General features: G+C 42.0%; 1 protein-coding gene across 1 annotated transcript; it reads right to left on the bottom strand.

The window, feature by feature from the left end:
* Positions 1–7,855: 7,855 nt before the first annotated feature.
* On the bottom strand, positions 7,856–21,867 carry LOC139319858 (sulfotransferase 6B1-like). The gene is made up of 6 exons (XM_070947907.1): positions 21,726–21,867; positions 18,508–18,692; positions 18,040–18,166; positions 14,577–14,671; positions 11,085–11,271; positions 7,856–7,974 (listed from the first exon to the last, which is right to left on the bottom strand). Exons 1-6 carry the CDS (start codon positions 21,865–21,867, stop codon positions 7,856–7,858), a joined length of 855 nt encoding a protein of 284 aa, XP_070804008.1.
* Between the last annotated feature and the right edge of the window lie 973 nt (positions 21,868–22,840).

Genomic DNA, 22,840 nt, shown 5'->3' with positions numbered 1-22,840 from the left:
ACCATCCACAGCAGGATGGGTGAATCCAAGCCTTTTTGTCTTGAAACCATTTTGAAATTTTACATTTGGCCAAATAATTTTTTATCTCTCCCGCCCATTTTTCACCCTTGTTTTACCTTTCACTTTAATATGCAAAATCAATTGCCTGTCCAAAAGAGATCTGGTGAACTCTGGACTGGGGGAAAAAGAGCCAAATTTGTAATAATATATTAATGCTGGATGAAGGAATATCCCGATATGAATAGCTGGTATTTAGATTTGAAGGATGAAACAAAACTTTTAAATAAGATATCCCCCCCCCCAACCCGCCTTCAGGACTCAAATCACCTGAAAATAGTTTTTGGGGGGAGAAAAATGGTCCAGAAATTGCTACTGGTTTATAAATATGAAGTATAAATATATTTATAAAATATCAGTCTATCAAATACATCTTCTGCCAGATGCTGAGGTCCGATGCATTTTCTGGGAACTATGAATAAAGGACTTCTGTCCAAATGCTCTTTGTTGATTTGTCTTGTTGATTATTTATAAGTGTGAATAAAATGTAATCAAATAGGTTTTATTTTTTGTAAGATTCAAGAATAAAATAAAAAAAACCTTGTACAACTGTATTGATGCTCTTCATTCTTCCCAATGGAAACAAATACCACACGATGAGTAACGGGTGAGATGAGTAATTTGCTCTGTGTTGCAGAGTCGTTGCATGTGACAAACTCTGTTGACATCTCAGCTTCCTATTTCTGATAATCCTCCGGTATTGAAATGTCCACCTGGATAGGAACCAATCAAGTGTTTAAGGCTGTGTTCACACAATAGGCTTAAAGGAGTTCACTGCATTATACAGGTAGTTCTCAACTTACAACCTTTCATTTAATGAACGTTCAAAGTTACAGTGGCACCGAAAACTGAGTTATGACTGTTTTTCATATTTAAGACCATTGTAGCATCCAACGGATGCCCTAATTAAATCATGAGTCTTCAGCCAAACTTCAAAAGAAATCCAGTCATTTATTAGGAGCTTCATGTCGGCACCTTCCCAAGTGAAGCCAACTCTGATCCTACATAATTTACACTCCGAATAGAATAGAATAGAATAAAATAGAATAATAGAATTTTTTATTGGCCAAGTGTGATTGGACACACAAGGAATTTGTCTTGGTGCATACGCTCTCGTGTACATAAAAGAAAAGATACGTTCATCAAGAATCATAAGCTACAACACTTAATGATAGTCATAGGGTACAAATAAGCAATCAGGAAACAATATCAATACAAATTGTAAGGATACAAGCAACAAAATTACAGTCATAAGTGGAAGGAGAAGGGTGGTGGGAACAATGAGAAGATTAATAGTAGTGCAGACTTAGTAAATAGTTTGACAGTATTATGACCCTGTTTCCCCCCTGCTCCCAGGATGTGTCATCAATCACATTCGCCAATGGAGCAATTTCATGGGTTGTAGAGGTCAACTCCCCTTCGACTACTGTAGGTATCCCTGGGATACAGCCTTGAGGGAAATAAGCGTGGAATGTGCATCTGTTTTTGGCTGCTGTGCAGTTTCGCCAGTTTCCCATCCCCCTTGGCCTATGGCAACTCGAGAGCAGGCCAGGGATGCTTTGCAAGTTAACATTCCACACAGTCATGTGATCAAACTTCAGACGCTTGGCACCTGACTCATATTTATGACCGTTGCAGCGTCCCGGGGGTCACGTGATCCCCTTTTGTGACCTTCTGACGAGCAAAGTCAACGAGGAAGCCCGGTTCATTTCACAACCGTGTTACTATCATAACAACTGCAGTGATTCACTTAACAACGGTGGCAAGAAAGGTCGTAAAATTGGTTTAGGCTCACTTAACCAACGTGTCACTTAGCAACATACGTTTTGGGCTCAATTGCCGTAGGTCGAGGACTGCCTGTGTTTGGCAGAGCATGTTCTGCCAAACACAGGGAGAGAGAGAGAGAGGGAGGGAGGGAAGGAGGGAGAGAGAGAGAGAGAGAGGGAGGGAGGGAGATATTTTCACTATTCAAAGGATGTTCATCCCAAAGGACATCGCTAAATGTCTATGGCAGGGGAGGGCAACTGTGGCCCTTTTACAATCTGTGGACTTCAACTCCCAGAATTCCTGAGACAGCCAAGCTGGCTCAGGAATTCTGGGAGTTGAAGTCCACAGGTTGTAAAAGGGCCACAGTTGCCCACCCTTGGTCTATGGAGATTCTCAGTCATCCAGGACGGTCACGGTTGTCCCGAAAGTGCTTTTTTTTCCAGGAGGCATCTGGACTTCCCTTTGCAACATCCGTGACCTGGATGACTGAGCATCTCCATAGACAGATGATCTGAGACTGATTTTACCTGTTAAGTATTAAGTGTGCTGAACAGTCCCCGAATGCTGATTGGCTTGATAGGAAAAAACAACAACAACAAACAAAGTATCAACCTGTTGAACTGAATCCAGTCCTGGATCAATCACTGCAACGTTCGGATCTCCTATACAAATGTAAATGTTGCAGAACCTGTGGTGGGAGATCACCTGTTATAGTGGGGGCTTTTTAGGGTGGGAGAAGACAAGCTCCCCAGTATAGCTAGTGTTTGTGCCACAACCAGGACAGTAAAAATAATGGAGTGTGTTGCTTTATCTTTTGTGTAGAGCAGGTGTCAGCAACCTGTGGCTCTGGAGCTGCATGCGGCTCTTTCATCCCTCTGCTGCAGCTCCCTGTTGCCGGTCAGCTCCACAATTGATAGGGCTTTTGGTTAGGATAGGTAGAGGAAAAAGGACACCGCTCTAGGAGGAGATTCTATGGTGGGGGAACAGGACTTCCAGTCGGCAGGGGAAAAAGGACACCATGCTAGGAGGAGAAGCAAACTTTCAGTTGGCTCCAGAATTGAACTATTTATTTATTTATTTATTTATTTATTTATTTATTTATTTATTTATTTATTTATTCAACTTGTATACCGCCCTTCTCCCCAAGGGGACTCAGGGCGGTGAACAGCCAAACTTAAAATACATATAATACAAAAGTTAAGAAAAAAACTAAAAATAAATTAAATCATCGGCATTTCCAATTTAAAATCCCAGCTCTACAAAATCGAAACTTCCCAATTTAAAACCCAAAATCGATAAAATCGAAGATTTAAAAACCCCATTAAAACCATTTTAAGCTAGGCCAGCTTGCTGGAATAATTAAGTCTTCAGGGCCTTTCGGAAAGCGCGGAGGTCCGGGATCAGTCGTATTCCAGGCGGTAGCTCATTCCACAGGTTGGGTGCCCCCACGGAGAAGGCTCTCCCCCTGGGGGCTGCCAGCCGACATTGCTTGGCCGACGGCACTCTGAGGAGGCCCTCTCTGTGCGAGCGTACTGGCCGGTGGGAGATAATCGGTATCCGGTCTTGCAGGTATCCCGGCCCTATGCCATGGAGCGCTTTAAAGGTGAGAACCAACACCTTGAAGCACACCCGGAAGACCAAAGGGAGCCAGCGAAGCTCGCGCAGGAGAGGTGTTACGTGGGAGCGCCCTGTGGCTCCCATAATCACCAACGCGGCTGCATTCTGGGGCTTCCAGTTAGGACCTTTGTGGCTCTTTGAGTGTTTAAGGTTGCCGACCACTGCTGCAGAGCAACCTCACACGTCCATCTGCGTCTGAAGACAGGGCAAGAAAATCATAGGCCTGCAATTCCATTCGACCGCTAGATGGTGCTAAAAAGTAGCTTAAAATTTCGTGGGGAAACCGGAGCTGAGCCAGATTTTGTGCAATTTTCATCACCTGCCTTTTAGCAAGCCCAGGTAATTCCTGGCTTTAGTTTATCTGCAAAAAACAACAAAAAATAAATAAATAGTTGTCTGAGATTGATCTTGGACAATCACTTAAATGTGAGCCAGCGGTGTGCAGCAGCTGCCAAAAGAAGCCAACTGAGTGGTAGGCTGCATTAGCAGAGGGATAGAATTAAGATATATCGGCATCCCGATATAGTCAGTTGACTCCATCACTGACTATCGGGGGCGAGTCTTTGGCCCCCACGGAGAGGGTGCGCAATCTGGGAGTCCTAGATACGCAGCTGTCCTTGGAGGAACATCTGACGGCTGTAGCCAGGGGGAACCTTCTGTCAGGTTCACCTGATTCGCCAGTTGCGGCCCTTTCTTGATCGGGATTCCCTGTGCACAGTCACTCAGGCCCTCGTCACCTCGCGCCTGGACTACTGCAACGCTCTCTACATGGAGCTCCTCTTGAGGAGCACCCGGAGGCTCCAACTGGTCCAGAATGCGGCCGCACGGGTAATCATGGGAGCTGCCTGGCGCTCCCACATAACACCGCTCCTGCGTGAGCTGCACTGGCTCCCAGTGGTCTTCTGGGTGCGCTTCAAGGTGTTGGTTACCACCTTTAAAGCGCTCCATGGCATAGGGCCTAGTTATCTTCGAGACCGCCTGCTGCTACTAATGACCTCACACTGACCTGTGCGCTCCCACAGAGAGGGCCTCCTCGGGGTGCCATCAGCCAAACAATGTAGGCTGGTGACCCCCAGGGGGAGGGCCTTCTCTGTGGGGGCACCTACCCTCTGGAATCAGCTGCCCCCTGAGATAAGGAGAATCCAAGACCTCGGTGCCTTCCACCATGCCCTTAAAACTTTCTTTTTTTCAGCAAGCCGGGCTGGCTTAATATATTTTTTAAATATTTTTAATTGGTTTGTTATTTTAAATTGGGGCAAAATTAATATATATCTTTTTAATGTTTGTATTGTATGTTTTTATCTGGCTGTACACCGCCCTGAGTCCCTCGGGAGAAGGTGCGGTATATAAATTCGAAATAAAATAAAATAAATAAAATGTGAAATGTTAGTACCAGAGGTGGTATTCAGCAACAATAGTGGAAAGTGTGAAAAATGGTCCTAACTCTTTTTTTTTCCCAGTGCTGTTGTAACTCTGTTGAACTTTAGTGAACCATTCAACTCTGAATGGTCACTAAATGAAGGGTTGTAAGTCAAGGACTATCTATAGTAAATCAATTAAGTACATTGCTCATTGGAATTAGGAAGCACAAAGCCAGTATTGTAATGAGAACCGAAGCTGCATCCCTTTGGATTGGACTTTTGACCCGTCTAGTCCATCAGTCTATTCTCAGGAGTGACCACCCGACAGCACAAGGAAGTCCTCTGGTCTCCCAACAGATGGCCTTCAGAGACAGTCCCACTGCCATGAAGACCAAAAGCCCCATATCCCCCAGGTTTATTTATTTATTTATTTATTTAATTTTTATACCGCCCCCTCTCCCAAAGGACTCGGGGTGGTGAACAGCCAAAATTAAAAAAACATACACTATAAACGAGCTCCTCCCGGAGATACGGAGGATCCCGGATCTGCGTACCTTCCGTTGCGCGCTTAAGACATTCCTATTTCATCAAGCTGGCCTGACCTAAATTTTCCTCTTTTAAATGGGAATTTTAAATTTGGTTTTAAATTATTGGGGTTTTAAAATGGTTCAGCCAAATTTATTTAATTTGTTTTATCTCTATTTTAAATTTTGTATCTATATGTTTTATTTTATGGCTGTTCACCACCCTGAGTCCTTCGGGAGCAGGGCGGTATACAAATTTAATTAATAAATAAAATAAATAAATAAATAAACATTAAAATACTATAAAAACGAAATTAAATTTATCTTTGGCTTCCCCAAATAAAACCCCTTACCCATAAAATTCCCCAATTAAAAGATTTTTAACCCAGCCCAGCTTGCTGAAATAAAAATATCTTCAGAGCCCAGCAGAAGGTACAGAGGTCCGGGATCAGTCCGGGTTGGTCTCACACTTTCTAAAATCAGCCAAGTTGATCGTCAGCATCTTATCTTATGGCACAATTCCAAAATTCAATTACATGCCATGTTTTTGTAAACATGGTCTGTCCCAATTCTTCCAAGGTTCAATTTTATTTACCAAGAAGTAGATTGTGGAATGGAATGGAATGGAATGGAATGGAATGATAGAGTTGGAAGGGACTTTGGAGGTCTTCTAGTCCAGCCCCCTGCTTCAGCAGGAAACCCTACACCATTTCAGACAAGTGGTTATCCAATCTCTTCTTAAAAACTTCCAGTGTTGGAACATTTTCAACTTCTGGAGGCAAGTTGTTCCACTGATTAATTGTTCTGTCAGGAAATTTCTCCTTAGTTCTAAATTGCTTCTCTCCTTGATTAGTTTCCATCTATTGTTTCTTGTCCTACCCTCAGGTGCTTTGGATAGTAGCTTGACTCTCTCTTCTTTGTGGCACCGAATATTGATTCAAACTATCTTCAAAGGAAAACTTAAAGCTCATATTAAACCAACAAGTCATCATGCAACACTACTATTAGGATCCCCACCTCAAAAATGTTAACAATTACAACACATTGGCCTTGATTTGTGGTGTCAGATCAGAAGTGGGTTGCAGCAGGTTCTGACCAGTTCTGGAGAACCGGTAGCAGAAATTTTGAGTAGTTCGGAGAACCGGTACTAAAAATTCTGACTGGCCACGCCCACATCTATTCTCTCCCTCCCAAGTTCCAGCTGATCAGGAGGAAATGGGGATTTTGCAGTAACCATCCCCTGGAGGGGGGTGGGAATGGAGATTTTACAGTATCCTTCTGCCACGCCCACAAAACCACGCCCACAAAGCCACACCCACAGAACTGGTAGTAAAAAATTTTGAAACCCACCACTGTGTCAGATATGAATATATTTTACTCATTGCAAAAACGAAATTGATTTTGTGCACAATGAACACGTGAAATTTTAAACTCCATATATTCAGGAAACGAAGATAAGAGTTGTACAACAGTAGAACAACGTACCTATAGTATTTAAGGCTCTCGACCTCTTTTTTTTTTTTTTTTAAGGTTTCTGGACAGCAGTTCAGCTGTCATCCCAACCTTGGCAACTTTAAAATGGGTGGACTTCAACTCCCAGAATTCCCCAGCCACCAGACTGGCAGGGGAATTCTGGGAGTTGAAGTGCACAGGTTGTAAACTTGCTGAAGTTGGGTAACGTTGATTTATTTGAATTTCCTGCACAGAGCAGAGGGTAGGACTAAAGATCCTTGTGGGTCCTTTCACTGTTCGTTTATGTTTATTTATTCATTGTTCATTAAATAGTTCACTTCTGATTCAATGAACTATTTCTACATTTCCACATAAATCTCTGGGAAAAGGAAGTGCATGAGGGGAGAACAAGCTTGTCTCTATTACTGATGTTCCTCATCAAAAAAGCAAAAAAAAAAAAAAAGTCTTGAATTTACCTCACAGACAGTGGTGGGATTCAGCCGGTTTGGGAAAACCGGTAGTGGCGCCCTGTGGGTGGCCACCCACCCGCCTCAGTGCTATGCCATCCTATTTAGCCACGTTATCTAAGCTGTGTGCATTATCTAAGCGCCCTCTCACATTTTGAGTATGCGGTGAACCGGTGGTAAAATTGTGTGAAACCCATCTCTGCTCACAGAGCTTATCAACACCCCATCATCACACATTTTCTGCCTCTTTCAGGCTATAATGGCGGTTAACAGAAAAGGTGTCACGAAGCTTGTGGGAACTCCAAGCTTACAGAGCCAAGCCAAGCCAAACCAAACAGATACATGAAGATAATGATCATTAAGGAGTCACAAACAAAATACTTCAGTGAAAACTGAACCTGCATATCCGTTACGGTACACCGAATTGATTGTTATAAGAGATGGGATAGAAAATAGAAATATGGAGATCAGCTGCAATCCTCAAGAGCAAAATTTCTTCACAAATCCCTCATGTGTCTTCCTCATCTTTCTCTTTGGAAGAAAACGAGTCTATCCAATGTGAAAAATATTAGTCCTTTAAACATATTCTGATCCAGGGTTCATTTCCGAGTCAACATTCATAAACGAGATGTTTTGCCACTTCGCTGAATGTCATTTTCTTCTTAAACGTCTCTTCAAACAGCCGGTTCTGTTTGGGAGTGAAGTGATTCTTCCAGTCACCAACGGTACCTAGGAAATGATGAGACATGAGGAAGGATAGTTTTTCCCAAGTCTTTCCCGTAAAAAAGAGCACCCTCCTGTGTCCCTCAACAGGAGGTGTGGGGGAAAACTATTGGGAAGAATTTGGAAGCATGGAAAGAGGACGGGTTTGAATGGTTTTGTAGAACAAAAGAGGATTATTTTACATACTTTCATAAATGTAAATGTTGGTCCAAGACTGTAATAAAGATATTTGATTTGGTTAGATTACATAAATGGGGAGAAACCATGTTCTCTTGGTACTAAGGTATGAGTTCAGAAAATCAATCTAGGTACCTGTTTTGAAAGTTTTTATGTTCAAAAAATGAGAAACGACAATAGCGTGTCCCCGTAAAACAGAATGGAATGGAATAGAAAATACGGAATATAATATTTATTTATTTATTTATTGGTTCGATTTATAGGCCGCCCTTTTCCGGAGACTCAGGGCGGCTTACAACGCGTTAAGCAATAGCCTTCATACTTTTTGTATATACCTGCTTAGTAGGGCTTTTGGGGGCCCCCCAAGCGGTGTTCTTTTTTATACAAAGTCAGCTTATTGCCCCCACAAACCGGATCCTCATTTTACCTACTTCGAAAGGATGGAAGGCTGAGTCAAGCTTGAGCCTGGTGAGATTCGAACTTGGCAGTAATTGCAGGCAGCTGGTGTTACTTAACAGTGCTTTAGTCTGCTGCACCACCAAGGCTCTTATAGACTAGACTAGACTAGACTAGACTAGACTAGACTAGACTAGACTAGACTAGACTAGACTAGAAATAGAGTAGAGTAGAGTAGAGTAGAGTAGAGTAGAGTAGAGTAGAACAGAACAGAACAGAACAGAACAGAACAGAACAGAACAGAACAGAACAGAATACTTTATTTGGCTAAATGTGATTAGACACACAAGGAGTTTATCTCTGGTGCAGAAGCTCTTAGTGTACATGCAAAATGACAGAATAATAATGATGTTTAGTATTATTTTTTGTCTTGACGTGTTATGCAAATTTGGCTCATTAGGGTCCAATGTATCTTACAAATGCAGAAGATGGGTTATTTCAGTTACGACGTTAGGTAACTAGGTGTGTTATTTGAACCTAACCCTGAAGTTGGACTACTTTCAGAAGACTCCAGATCCCACAGACAACATCCAGTCATTGATCAATTTAGAATTGGTCTTCTTGAGAACCTTCTCTTGGAAGGTTAAGACTGAACTTATTCAGAGTCTATGGCAGAGGTCTTCAAACTTGGCAGCTTTAAGATTTGTGGACTTCAACTTCTGGGAGTTGAAGTCCACAAGTCTTAAAGCTGCCAAGTTTGAGGAACCCTGGTCTAGGGTGACAATTTCACCATGATAGCAATAGCAATAACACTTAAGATTTATGTACCGCTTCACAGTGCTTTACAGCCCTCTCTATGCAGTTTACAGAGTCAGCATATTGCCCCCCCCAAACAATCTGGGTCCTCATTTTACCGACATCGGAAGGACGGAAGACTGAGTCAACCTTGAGAATCGAACTGCTGGCAGTGGGTAAAATTAGCCTGCAGTACCGCATTCTAACCACTGCACCACCATGGATTTGGATGATGCTTTGGCATCTCACCTAGTTCTGTGGTTCTGAAAACCACAGATTAGACATTAATCTGTGTATCTGCAGCCCTGTGCAGAGAAATGTCTCTAGATTCTGATTAGTTCCAGATAAGCTCAGCAACTTTGTCCTGCGATGTGAGCTGTCCTTGGGAGTTTTATGGGCAGCTGGGAGGAAGGGGAAGCACATAAACAGAGCTCAGAAATGGCACATAAACATCTTGGTTGTGACCTGAACTGGAAGAACTCGGTACCTGGAAATAAATGAAAGAAAAACATGTCCCGGATGACAATATTTTTTTTATCACTTTGTGAGTTAAAGTGATGGGAGTGATAAAGAATTGCAGACAGGTTTATAAGCAGAAAACACACCATTTAGAAGTTTAGGAGATGAGAAGACAGATCTACATCAGGGATATGTCCTAAGACAGGGGTGGGCTTCAAAATTTTTAGCAAGGGGTTCTCTGCCCAATTGCTGGGTAGGTATGGCCATGGTGGGTGTGGCCTAAAAAGCCTCCTGCACCACGGCGGAGGGGGGGGGGCATTTTTGCCCTCCTTGGGCTCCTCCTTTTTGCGCTCCTTGGTCTTTCCGTGAGCCTCCGGAAGGGTGAAAACGGCCTCCCCAGGCTCTGGAGGCCAGAAACAGGCCCATTTCCAGCCTTCCCAAACTTCCATTTTTCACCCTCCCCAAGCCTCTGGACACGCCCTGCACTTACCTGCATCCAAAATGGGCCGTGTGGGGATTTCTGGGAGGGATGGGGTGGGTGGGGCGGGGCGGGGCCAGCCAAGAGTGGGATTTGGGGGGTTCTCCAAACTGCATAGAATCTTACCTAGAGGTTCTCCCGAACCCCTACGAACCCCCAGCAGCCAACACCTGGTCCTAGCATTAGCACACTACCTGATCCACGCAACATACCATACAATTCATTTTACAATAAAAATAGTCCTGGCGTAAATGACAATGTTTTTTTTAGTTTGGTTAACTTCAGCTGAAATGTACCTTCTAAATCAGTGGTTCTCAATCTTTTCTTCACCATGGAGTCCCTTTAAATACCTTTTATGGCCACAGATCATGGCCATGGACCCCCAAGATTTAAGATTAAATCATAACATTTTTTCAAGCCTTCAGAGACCTCCTGTGATGAATCATGCGTGCAACCTTCCCCAGGTCCACGGACCACCGATTGAGAACCCCTGCTCTTAACATTCAGACTTGAACATTGGGCGCTATCTAACAAATTGAAATTCAATGGTGAAAAAAAGTGAGGTTCTACGTTTAGGCAAGCAAAACAAAATGCACAGGTACAGTATATGTGGGACCTTGCTCAATAGTAGTAACTGTGAGGGGGATCTCGGAGTCCTAGTGAACAACCATTTAAATATGAGCCATATTCTATTCTATTCTATTCTATTCTATTCTATTCTATTCTATTCTATTCTATTCTATTCTATTCTATTCTATTCCATTCCATTCCATTCCATTCCATTCCATTATTGGTTCGCACTTCAAATTACCTTTTCGGAATATCAATTTCCGATTGGAAGTGAGTACACAGACTGTGTGGTTTTGATCAGAATTTTCCTTTTCTGTATTGGTTTTCATCTCGATGAAGGAAGACTTTTTGCAGATTTCATAGATCTGGCTCTCAGTGGGGTTGATCCCTAGGAAGGCACTTAACTTCTTCACCACCTTGGGGAGATCCTGAACGTGTAAACAACAGAGAAAAATGATCTGTGATTTTTGTGTTATGTGTTTATTCCCTCCCACTGAAATGGAAGGAATAGGAGTCCCTGCAGATTTTACTCCGCTCATCTCCATTTCAAGGCCATTGAGCCAGTGCTGTCCGAAGACATTTCCCCAGTCATGTGGTCAGCATGACGTCAGAGAACACTGTTACCTTCCCACCACAGTGGTACCTATTTATCTACTCTCATTTGCATGCTTTCGAATTGGTAGGCTTGTAAGAGCTGGGGCGAGGAGCTCACCCCTTGTGTGGCACTCGGCTCTCGAACCTGGGCTGCCAGCATTCCAGCTGACAAGCCCAGGGTCTTAACTGTTGAGCCACTGCACTGCCCAGTGGAAGGAGTGAACATATAAAATCAGGCAAAATTTTCAAAGGATTCCTCCCCCCCAAAAAGAAATCTTTGCCAAAATATTTTGGCAAATATTTACTGGAAGATAGATCTCATTCTGCTCTTCCAGTCAAGCAGCTGTCCTCAATGCACACTATCCTAACCGGATTGGATTGCAATTTTCAGGATTCCCAAGAATCCTCATAATCCAATATATCTGGAGAAATTTAAGTTTTTTTCCAATTGACGCCTGTTGAAAGAATAATTTCCTAACTTTCCCTTTGATTGCAATTGGTATTGCTGTTGCTTTTCGATTTGCAATCCCACGCAAATCAAATTAATGTAGCAGTCGTCAATCTGTTAATCCCATGTAGAAATATAAAGGTACAGGTCAAGATTTTCTTGTGCAGTTGTGTGCAATTCTAGTAGGTGGTGCTCATTTCTGTTTCTTAGCTGAGGGAGCCAACATTATCTGAAGACATTTCCACACAAACACTGTTACCTTCCCAGAAAATTGGTACCTATTTATCTACTCGCATTTGCATGCTTTCTAACTGCTAGGTGGGCAGGAGCTGAGGCAAGAACGGGAGCTCACCCTGTCATGTAGCGCTTGGGACTCAAACCTAGGCTGCCCGCTTTCCAGAGGACAAACTCAGAGTCTTTAACCACTGAGCCATCACGCCCCTGTGTTGAAGCATACTGTTTGCACTTTGATTTACCAAAATTAATTTACTTTTCAGCCGTCTTTCAAAAATGAAGAAAGATTTGAGTAAATTTAACGGAGAAAGGTCACCTTCTTACACGTAGTTAATGGCCAAAGATCGTGTGTCAATTATCGGGTTTAATTGCATATCTTTTCTCCGGTGGTTTACAGCTTCTTTGGTTTCTCAATCCCACAGAAAGACAGTGGGTGAAAATTCCCCCTTTTGCTCTGTTTCAGATTGAGAGGGCGGATAGCCAAAAAAGTCTTCAAGATGACAGAAGATGCTCAACAGGAAATAACAACATCCACAGTAGCTTCCTTTATCTCCCCCTCACAATAAAGTCATTTTTACAACATCACAAGAAATTCCCAAACGGTGTGAGAAGAAGGAGGTCCTTGGTGCTCCCTGAGCTTGAGTGTTTTCCTGCAGACGTTTCGTTACCAAATTAGGTAACATCATCAGCACTAGCAAGGATGATGTTCCCTAGCTTGAATAATGAAACATCTGCAAGAAAACGGCCAAGCTCAGAGAGCGCCAAAGACCCTTCATTTCAACCCCAAGTACAAATATTCTCCTTTATTAGTGTGAGATAGAAGAAGAAAAACATCTGAGAAACTGCAAGAGGGATTTTGATGTATTTACGGGGAGTCTGGAAATTCTCGTGCTGATTTCAGTATTTTTCTATGCCTAAACCAGTGGTGGGATTTTATTGGTTCTACCCGGTTCGGATAAACTGGTAGCGGCAGCAACAGGAAGCTCTGCCCACCCACCCGGATGTAATCACAGAAGCTCTGCACATGCGCATTTTGCGAACCGGTAGCAAAGGTAAGTGAATAGCACTACTGGCCTAAACAGAATGGTGTACATAGAATTTTCTCTCTAGAGGACACAATCTATTATCTTATCTTCTTCTACAGGAACATGGAATCTAACCCACCTCACGGTGTTGTTCTCGGAATGAAACAGAGAACCATATAGATTATTGTTTTCTGGTGAGGAAAGGTTTTATAAGTTTTTAAAAAACAGTTTGGCCTAGTGGTTAAGGAGCCAGGTTAGAACCGGGGAGACAGTAAGTTCTACTCCTGTGTCAGGGAGACTTTGAGTTCTAGTCCCGCCTTAGCCATGAAAACTGGCTAAGTGACTTTGGGACCAGTCACTCTCTCTGAGCCCAGCCTACCTCACAGGATTGTTGTTCTGAGGAAAATCATAGGAGGAAGGAGTATTAGGTATGTCTGCCATTCTGAATTACTTATAAGGCTGGGTAAAAATCTAATGAAATAAACAAACAAACAGACGATAGATAGATAGATAGATAGATAGATAGATAGATAGATAGATATGATAGATATGATATAGATAGATATATTAGATAGAGATGATTGATAGATAGATAGATAGATAGATAGATAGATAGATAGATAGATATGATAGATATGATATAGATAGATATATTAGATAGAGATGATTGATAGATAGATAGATAGATAGATAGATAGATAGATAGATAGATAAGAGATGGATAGATAGATAGATAGATAGATAGATAGATAGATAGATAGATAGAGATAGATGATAGATAGCTAGAGATAGATAGATAGAGATATTAGATAGAGATGATAGATAGATAGATAGATATGATAGATAGCTAGATAGAGATATTAGATAGAGATGATAGATAGATAGATAGATAGATAGATAGATAGATAGATAGATAGATGATAGATAGATAGATAGATCCCTTAATACACACACACACACACACTCATGCAAACAAAATCACACACAGAGAGAAAATGAGATAAAGGGAATATCCAAAAACTACCATTCTGCAGGTCAAAGAATCAAATGTTGTACAATTCTCTAATAGCTGAGTGTCTGGTTCCTGGAATGGTAGGTTTTGCACGTCCCATGGATATGAATACATGCAAGACATATATAAGTGTGTGTCCACTTAGGAGCAGGATGGGCTATAAAATAGCAAATAAATGATGTAAATAGAACCTACCATTCCTGGAAGGTAGGAGTCTAAAAGTCATCAATCTGATGTCCTTGCGCTGAACTATAATACCAAAATTCCCTGGCCACATGGTTGTGTGACAACAACACATTAAAATGCATGAAGTTACGGGCAGCTACATTACGATCAGCGAAAGAAAAATAAGATGGAGCGAAATGCTTTGGCATCTGCCTCCTTCATCTGTTCAGAAATAAGAAAGGGTTGCCAATTTACCTTTTTCATGTCTTCGTAGAACAAGAACAGGATGTTTTTCTCATGCAAGTGTTTTTCCCAGCTTAAAACATGGTCGAACCAGGATCCGCAGACAACTGTTTAAGAAAGAAAGAAGAAAGAAAGAAATGACATTTGCATCACTACTTCAAGAGCCAGGAAGCTGGCATTTGCAACTTCACAATGATTGATTTTGCTGTGAAAGCTGAATATTGAGACAAAAGTTGAAATATTACAACAGGTTAGATATCCAAACTACTCACTTGCCCACAACTGTGGTCTTCTTTATACATCTTGGTTTAATTGTGGCTTACTGAATAAGACAATGTTACTCAAGTTCACACAATATGCTAAATTTAACAAGTCTTATGGCAAGTCTGAGGTAATTTTTTTTTTTAGAGCCACATTAAACTTGATTTTATTGTACCACAATTATCCATGGCATATCAGTCTAACTCTCAAAGCCTTTCATTTCTTAGCAGCATCCACTCCTTCATCCAAACCAAATAGCAGGCTGCAAAATTCAGTTTCACATCTGGTAACCCAAATCCTCCTCTTTCTTTTGCATCCGGTAACACTTTAACTCATGTTTTTCCCCGATACACAAATTTAGATTACCCTTTTGCCACTATTTAAAGCAGACTTCAGATGTCAAAAGAGGTAATATCCGGAACAAAAACATAATTCTAAGCAGGACATTTAATTTTTATAACATAATGTTCCCTCAGCAATTACAATAATAGTTTGTCCCATCTTAAGATATCTTTTTTACACTTCATTCCACATCTTAATATGTTTTGAATAACATATAATTCATATTTGTCATAATGATACCCAGATATTTTTAATTTTTTTTCTTTCTTTAAAACCATTCTGTTTCTCGATTCTGTATGATCTTCTGCATTCATGTTATTCGTTGACATCTTCCTCTTCTGTTTGTTGATCTTAAAACCTACAAATGCACCAAATTCTTCTAGTTTTCCCATGAATGTTTCAATTTCTTTAAATTGTCATCATCTGCAGAAGCCCTTAAAGCAGAGGTCTTCAAACTTGGCAGCTTTAAGACTTGTGGACTTCAACTCCCAGAATTCTCCAGCCAGCTATGCTATGCTCATAGCTGGCTGGAAAATTCTGGGTGTTGAAGTCCATAAGTCTTAAAGCTGCCAAGTTTGAAGACCTCTGCCTTAAACTATAAGTTTCTTTTTTTATTTTTACCTCCACAATTCTCTCATCCTGTCTTCTACCTCTGTTCAGTATTTCAAGAACCAAAATAAACAAGAAAGACTGGGCCAGTGGTGGTATTCAGCTGGTTCTATCCGGTTCGTGTGAATCGGTAGTGGTGGCTGCGGGAGGCTCCGCCTACCCTCCCGGATGTTATCCCATCCCATTTTTGATGCTCTGTGCATGCGCGGAAGGCCCTGTGCATGTGCACAGGTGGTACACATGCGCTCACTTTTGCGAACCGGTAACAAAGGTAAGTGAATACCATCCCTGGACTGGGCATCTCTGTCTTGTCCTTTTCGGTACCTCACAAAATTTTGTGAAATCTCCATTAACAGTTATTGGTGCTTTCTCTGAAGTATAAATCCATCTTACTCATTTTATAAAGTTCTGTCCAGAATTTATACCTTCCCAAACTTTGAACACGAATGCAAATTTTCAAAGGCCTTCTCTAAGAAAATCAGTGCGGCTTGCTTTTTATGATGTTGCGCCAAATATTCCAAAATATCCTTAACTATCCAAAATACCTGTCCTTTCACTGTCTTTAACTTTTGAAGGGACGCGGTGGCTCAGTGGCTAAGATGCCGAGCTTGTCGCTCGAAAGGTCGGCAGTTCAGCAATTCGAATCCCTAGTGGCGCGTAGCGGGGTGAGCTCCCGTTACTTGTCCCAGCTTCTGCCAACCTAGCAGTTTGAAAGCACGTAAGAAACGCAAGTAGAAAAATAGAGACCACCTTTAGTGGAAAGGTAACAGCATTCTGTGCGCCTTTGGCATTTAGTCATGCCGGCCACATGACTACGGAGACGTCTTCAGACAGCACTGGCTCTTCGGCTTTGAAACGGAGATGAGCACCGCCCCCTAGAGTCAGGAATGACTAGCACATACGTGCGAGGGGAACCTTTACATTTACCTTAACTGTCTTTTAGATTAAAACCAACATTGATCCCCATAAGTAAATTGCCAAAATGAAAAGAGCTATTATATAAATTGAATATTGTATCCTTCTTGCTTTCTCTTTGCTTCCCCTTCCTTCTTAAATCACAACCCCCACTTTGTTTTCTTCCCTTAATAACATTAGTTCTACTTATTTCTTAGCTGATCTTTGGATTGTCCGTATTTTACAGCCATGTAGTAAATCAGCCTGAACGGCATTGAGATAACAAAATCCTTCCACTCTTGACCTCAACAAAGAATTCAAGCAACTGGCCAAGTCCTAGAGCCTTTGTGACTTGGATTTGATCATGCAAAATAGCCAATTCAGGTGGAAAGCAGAAGGTGTTTAAGACCTGCTGAAGAGAACAAAAATTCCTCAATTTAAATTTAAATTTGACAGGCAAGTCAAAAAAAAAAAAGGCATAGCAATTAAAGTATTGAAGCGGGCAAGAGATGATGGATAGATGATTTCTCTTTTTTGTTATTGTTCTGATTTGCCTTTCCTCTTATCTCTCTTCATTTTCTTTTCTTTTTAGGTAGATGACATGACTAGAAGTTAGGTAGGTTAGAAAGAAAACGTCTTTTAATAAAGGGTGATATGATTAAAAGTTAGAATCAGTCATAGATGTAAGAGAAGGGGGAATATTAGTGTATATACACTTTTACATAATAAAGGAATAATAAGAGAAAACATGGAATAATTGAATAATGACAGATTGCAACTTAATATAAATGGGTATTATTACTAGAAATATATAAGTTGATTGAATGTAATAACCATGATTAATTATACTAGTTTTATTTGTATGAGAATGTATGACATCCAAGTGCCACACTGTTCACGCATTGATATGTTTGTAAAAAATAAGGAATTCCTCAATTTAATTATTTGGCATGCGGAGGCCTTTCTTTTGTCTATTCCAGGGGTCTCCAACCTTGGCAACTTTAAGACTTGTGGACTTTAACTCCCAGCTGGCTGAGGAATTCTGGGAGTTGAAGTCCACAAGTCTTAAAATTGCCAAGGTTGGAGACCTCTGGTCTATTCTAAACCTTGTTCTAATCAGTTTCAATCAAGGATCCCTTTTCCTTACAATTTGAAAAGAGATAAAACTAATTTCCCTTGTCCAATTTTTCCATGCTATGCAGATAGAACACATTTTTTGGCTGATGAACATTATCAGCCAAGTCGGGAAGATTAAAATGTTGTCCATGTTTCAAAGTCTTAGCTATGATCTGAATCAAATTTTCCTAGCCTGCTGCCCTTCAGGGGGTATGAAGTCAACACATTTCCATAGCCACACTTTAAATCTTACCATCTCCTTTTAAGAACATCTCCAAGAAATTTGGCCAGGAATCTACGGTGGGAAGATTTGGATTCTCTTGATAGTAATGGAACATGGATACAGCGATATCCTTTGGATTTCTGACTATATAAATGGCCTACAAAATAGATATAGAATGTTATAATTGGACCTCAAGAGCTGGGTTCATCCAGAACCTTTAAAAATCTAGCATCCACATTTATCCAACATTTTAGATTTGCTTACTTTTTAATGTGTATTTGATAAATAAATAAATAAATAAATAAATAACTTTATTGTCATTGTACGTATATACACAGTTTACCCATACAACGAAATTCACTTAACACCCAAAGACCAGGTCCAACATACATAACAATCCCCAAACACCCACCCACCACAAATTCCCCACCCCTAAACCACACAAACATCCACACAACAGACCAAGTAATGGTGCCAAGATCTCAAATTAAATTTAACCTTGCAATGCTTGACCCTGAATGTCGGTGGCAGCAGGTTGCTGTCCAAGTGGGTCGGAATGATCCTTTTGCAGGAAAGGCGATCCAGTTGATCCAGTTTGGAAAGGTCTCCAAATTCAATGGGAGAAGTCAAAGCCACTTTGGATGCATAGATGTGGGTAAGGATTTCCGCCAGCCAATGGGTCCCTAACAGGAGAGAGAAGTGAAAAAGGCATCGGATTGGCAGAATGTCAAACCAGGGTAGGACAAAGGTTGTGTGAAAAAGTCTGTAGAGATTCTCAAACATTCAGGACATGGTTGTCCCAAAGGTGCCTTTTCAGGAGGCAAATGGACTTTCCTGTTTTTTTCTTTTGAAGATGTTTCACTTCTCGCCCAAGAAGCTTCTTCAGCTCTGACTGGATGGTGGGGAATGGAAGGATTTATACTCCTTGCAGACCGCTGGTCGTTTGCATCCTTTTAGAGCAGTGTTTCTCAACCTTGGAAGCTTGAAGATGGGTGGACTTCAACTCCCAGAATCCCCCAGCCAGCACTGCTGGCTGGGGGATTCTGGGAGTTGAAGTCCACCCATCTTCAAGCTACCAAGGTTGAGAAACACTGTTTTAGAGGGTCGTTGAAGCGCTTGGAGGTTTATCTGTGTCACTCAGGGTCACCTGAGTAGTACTCCTATAGCTAAAAGTCTGTAGAGATTCTCAGTCATCCAGGTCGTGGTCATTCCAACAGAGCTTTTTCAGGAGACAAAAGGATGGAAATGATCAGCTGTCTGCAAGGAATGTAAATCCTTCCATTCCCCACTATCCTGTCAGAGCTGAAGAAGCTTCTTGGATGAGTGTTCTGTCCCCAACCCCACGCACACACACCAACAGACGTTCTGGAGTTAAAGACCAAACCAGCCGGCAAAATCCTTTTCCTTATGATAACGGAACTTGGCAACAACCTAGTGGCTGCCTGCCAAGAGTTTATTATTTACAAAGAGGAGAGATAACGTCTCCCCACTTCTGATACATCAAAGGAAAGCAGTTCAATAATTACGGAATTAAATCAAGTCCAGAGATACTTCCAGCAAAGTCTTAAAGCAAAAGTCCGGCAATGCAGAATGGCGTGGAAGCTTTCAGCTTTGTTCGTCACAAGGTTTGACTGGCCACCACGCTCCCTTTTATATCCTGTGGGGTGTGGTCCAGTGACTCAGCCTAATCTTGGGCACGCCTTTTCTTCTGTTGCATGCGCTTATCTCTGCGACGCTGGCATGGGTCCAGCCAAGACTCATTACCCTCATCACTGTCCATCTGTGGCTGCATGGACGTGCTTGGCCCCGGCCCTATCTCTTGCCCTTCGGCGGACACCGAAGGCATTGCCAGAGAGGAGGGTCCTGGACAGGGACGCCTTGCCAACTCCTCTCCTTCACTCTTGGAGTCCTCTCCTGCCAATGACACAGGCTCAGGTAACGGAGCCACAACAATGAGAAGCGAAAGGTCTTCAAAGAAAAACCAGAAAGTCCAGTTGCCCCCTGAAAAAAGTACCTTTGGGACAACCATGGCCTGGATGACTGAGACTCTCTATAGACTTTTAGCTCTACAATTTGGGATGGACACCGTTGGAATGGTGTGGGAGTAGGAATGGATTTCCAGAGGAAAAACTGCCGACTACAGGAACCAGGAGCACCACTCAGGTGACCCTGAAGACAAAAATAAACCTCCAAGTGCTTCAACGACTCTCTAAAAGGATGCAAATGACCAGCTGGCTGGAAGGATGATAAATCTTTCCATTCCCCACTATCCTGTCAGAGCTGAAGAAGCTTCTTGGAGGAGAAGCAAAACGTCTTCAAAGAAAAAAACAAGAAAATCCAGTTGCCTCCTGAAAAAGCACCTTTAGGTTGTGTGAAAGCAGGCTTGGAAGAAGCCAGTGGAGGGATTCAGCCGGTTCGCACCACTTCGGGAGAACCGGTTGTTAACTTTCTGAGCAGTTTGGTTGTTGGAAGAAATCATTAGGGCAGAGAACCAGTTGTTAAATTATTTGAATCCCACCACTGGAAGAAGCCTACCATCTATTGGCCAATGAGAAGAAAATAATGCAAAGGATAGGCAGGTGAACCTTGTAGAGGTAGATGCAGAAGCATGAATTGATTGCACTGCAGGTAGTCCTTGACTTACCACCAGTCACAGTTCAAAGGTACAACAGACCCCTGAAAAGCTACGTATGACCCAGGTTTAAAGTACTGACATTGCCCTCCCACCCTGCAGTCACGTGACCACTGTAGGAAGAGGGATGACAGAACCTGGGGGTGGAGTTAAAAGGGGGATCAGCCTAGAATCTCTACGTAGCCACACGTAATCTCTACGTAAATCCAACCCCCCTCCCTTGAATTCTATTGACTCTTATTTAAGTCCCAGCAGGTGCCGACGATAGTTGAGATGTTTCCTGTCCATAGGCAGGATTAGCAATAAATCAATTTAATGTTGCACCTTCATGTGTGGATCTGATCTTCTGAGCCTACATTTCAGATCCTCGGGAACCAGTCCGAATTTACAGCCATTTGCAGTGCCTGGTGATCAAATGACCACTATTTATAACATTTTTGCCAGAACAGAATGTTTGCTTCCATTTTTTGCAATGCTCAAAGTTTTGCAGGCTCCAAGTTCTTCACTGCAAAAACCACAAATTCACCCATTTTTTTTCTACCGTGTTTCCCCGAAAATAAGACCCTGTCTTTTATTTTTTTGAACCCCGAAATAAGAGCTTGGGCCTTATTTTCGGGGAGGTCTTATTATTTTGGGGCGCGTGGAGGAAACCAGAGGAAATGGCAGGGACCGGCTGCACATGAGTTTAAATATTTTCAGGGAGGGCTTATTTTCAGGGGAGGCTTATTTTAGTGCATGCACTCAAAAGCCCAATTGGGCTTATTATCAGGGGATGTCTTATTTTAGGGGAAACAGGGTATTTTGTACAAGATCCAGTAGTTACAAAAACTCACCAATTGGATTCACCTGACCGGCTGTGCACTTAGAAAGCCAATCACCTAACTAATATTAAAACCAACATAGCTTAGTTTATTGTGAGGGTGAACCCAACCTGGTTCCTTGCATTCGTTGCATTTCTTACGGTACAGAATTTCTAGCCCAGCTTTCGACAATATTGAACGAATTCAGCCGAATTCGTTTTCTTTTCTCACTCATTTAACTGAATAACGAATTCTCTTTTGGCCAAATTCCAAACGAACCTTACCAGATTTGGGGTAGGAAACCAACAGAATATCGTCTTCTCTAGCATTGAAGGAAACCAAAGAATTTAAAAGTTCCGGCGAGGATCTTGTAGTAAACCTGATGCCGTTGAAAGTGTGCATGAGTTTCTCTTCGCTCCACGACATTTGCAAAATATAAGCAGAGGTTACCACTGCAAAGAGACGGTGGAAAAAAGCTCCTTGCAGACCAGATGGTTATAACTGACCAGGGAGAGCATCAAAAAAGACATATTTATGCACTTTGGACAATCTTAAAAAAAAAAGTATTGGGAGGATTATCTTTATGGATTACCCTACTTGTAAAGCTATATAAAGGTTATCCAGATAAGCCTTACTTGCAAAAACAAATAAACTAAGGAATTTGGTTCACACGATGCCTGGCCTCTGGAGATAAGGAGGCCAAGATAATCCACAAGTGGAAAAAAAAAAAAAAGAAGAAGAAGTCTTCAGACTCGTAATCCAAGCAGAGTGTGCAGGGAACTTATTAACAAAGTGTGACCTTAGCGCAAGGGCCATGTCAGTTCAGGAGCTGAGTTCCTAATGAAGCAGTGCAGCATGTGAGTGTCGAAACTACCCTGTATCTGGTTGGAAAATTCCATCAGTGGATGGAAATAGCACTAGCTATAGCCCTTAGACTTCGCAGGCTTTTATAGCCCTCTCTAAGAGGTTTACAGAGTCAGCATATTTTCCCCAACAATCTGGGTCTTCATTTTACCAATCTCGGAAGGATGGAAGGCTGAGTCAACCTTGAGCCGGTCAGGATCGAACTCCTAGTCATGGGCAGAGTCAGACTGCAGTACTGCATTCTAACCACTGCACTACCATGGCAGAGATAGCAATAGCACTTAGACTTATATACCACTTCACAGTGCTTTACAGCTCTCTCTGAGCAGTTTACAGAGTCAACCGCTACAATCTAGGTCCTCATTTTTACCAGTCTCAGAAGGATGGAAGGCTGAGTCAACCTTGAGCTGGTCAGGATCGAACTCCTGGCTGTGGGTGGAGTCAGCCTGCAATACTGCATTCTAACCACTGCACCACCATGGCAGAGATAGCATTAGCACGTAGACCTATATACCACTTTACAGCCCTCTCTAAG

This window comes from Pituophis catenifer, unplaced genomic scaffold, assembly GCF_029215685.1.
Source record: "Pituophis catenifer annectens isolate HBS135680 unplaced genomic scaffold, rPitCat1.0.hap2 SCAF_7, whole genome shotgun sequence".
Taxonomy (NCBI): Eukaryota; Metazoa; Chordata; class Lepidosauria; order Squamata; family Colubridae; genus Pituophis; species Pituophis catenifer.
The sequence above is the reverse complement of the archived record's forward strand: the minus strand, read 5'-3'. Positions and strand labels throughout refer to the sequence as shown.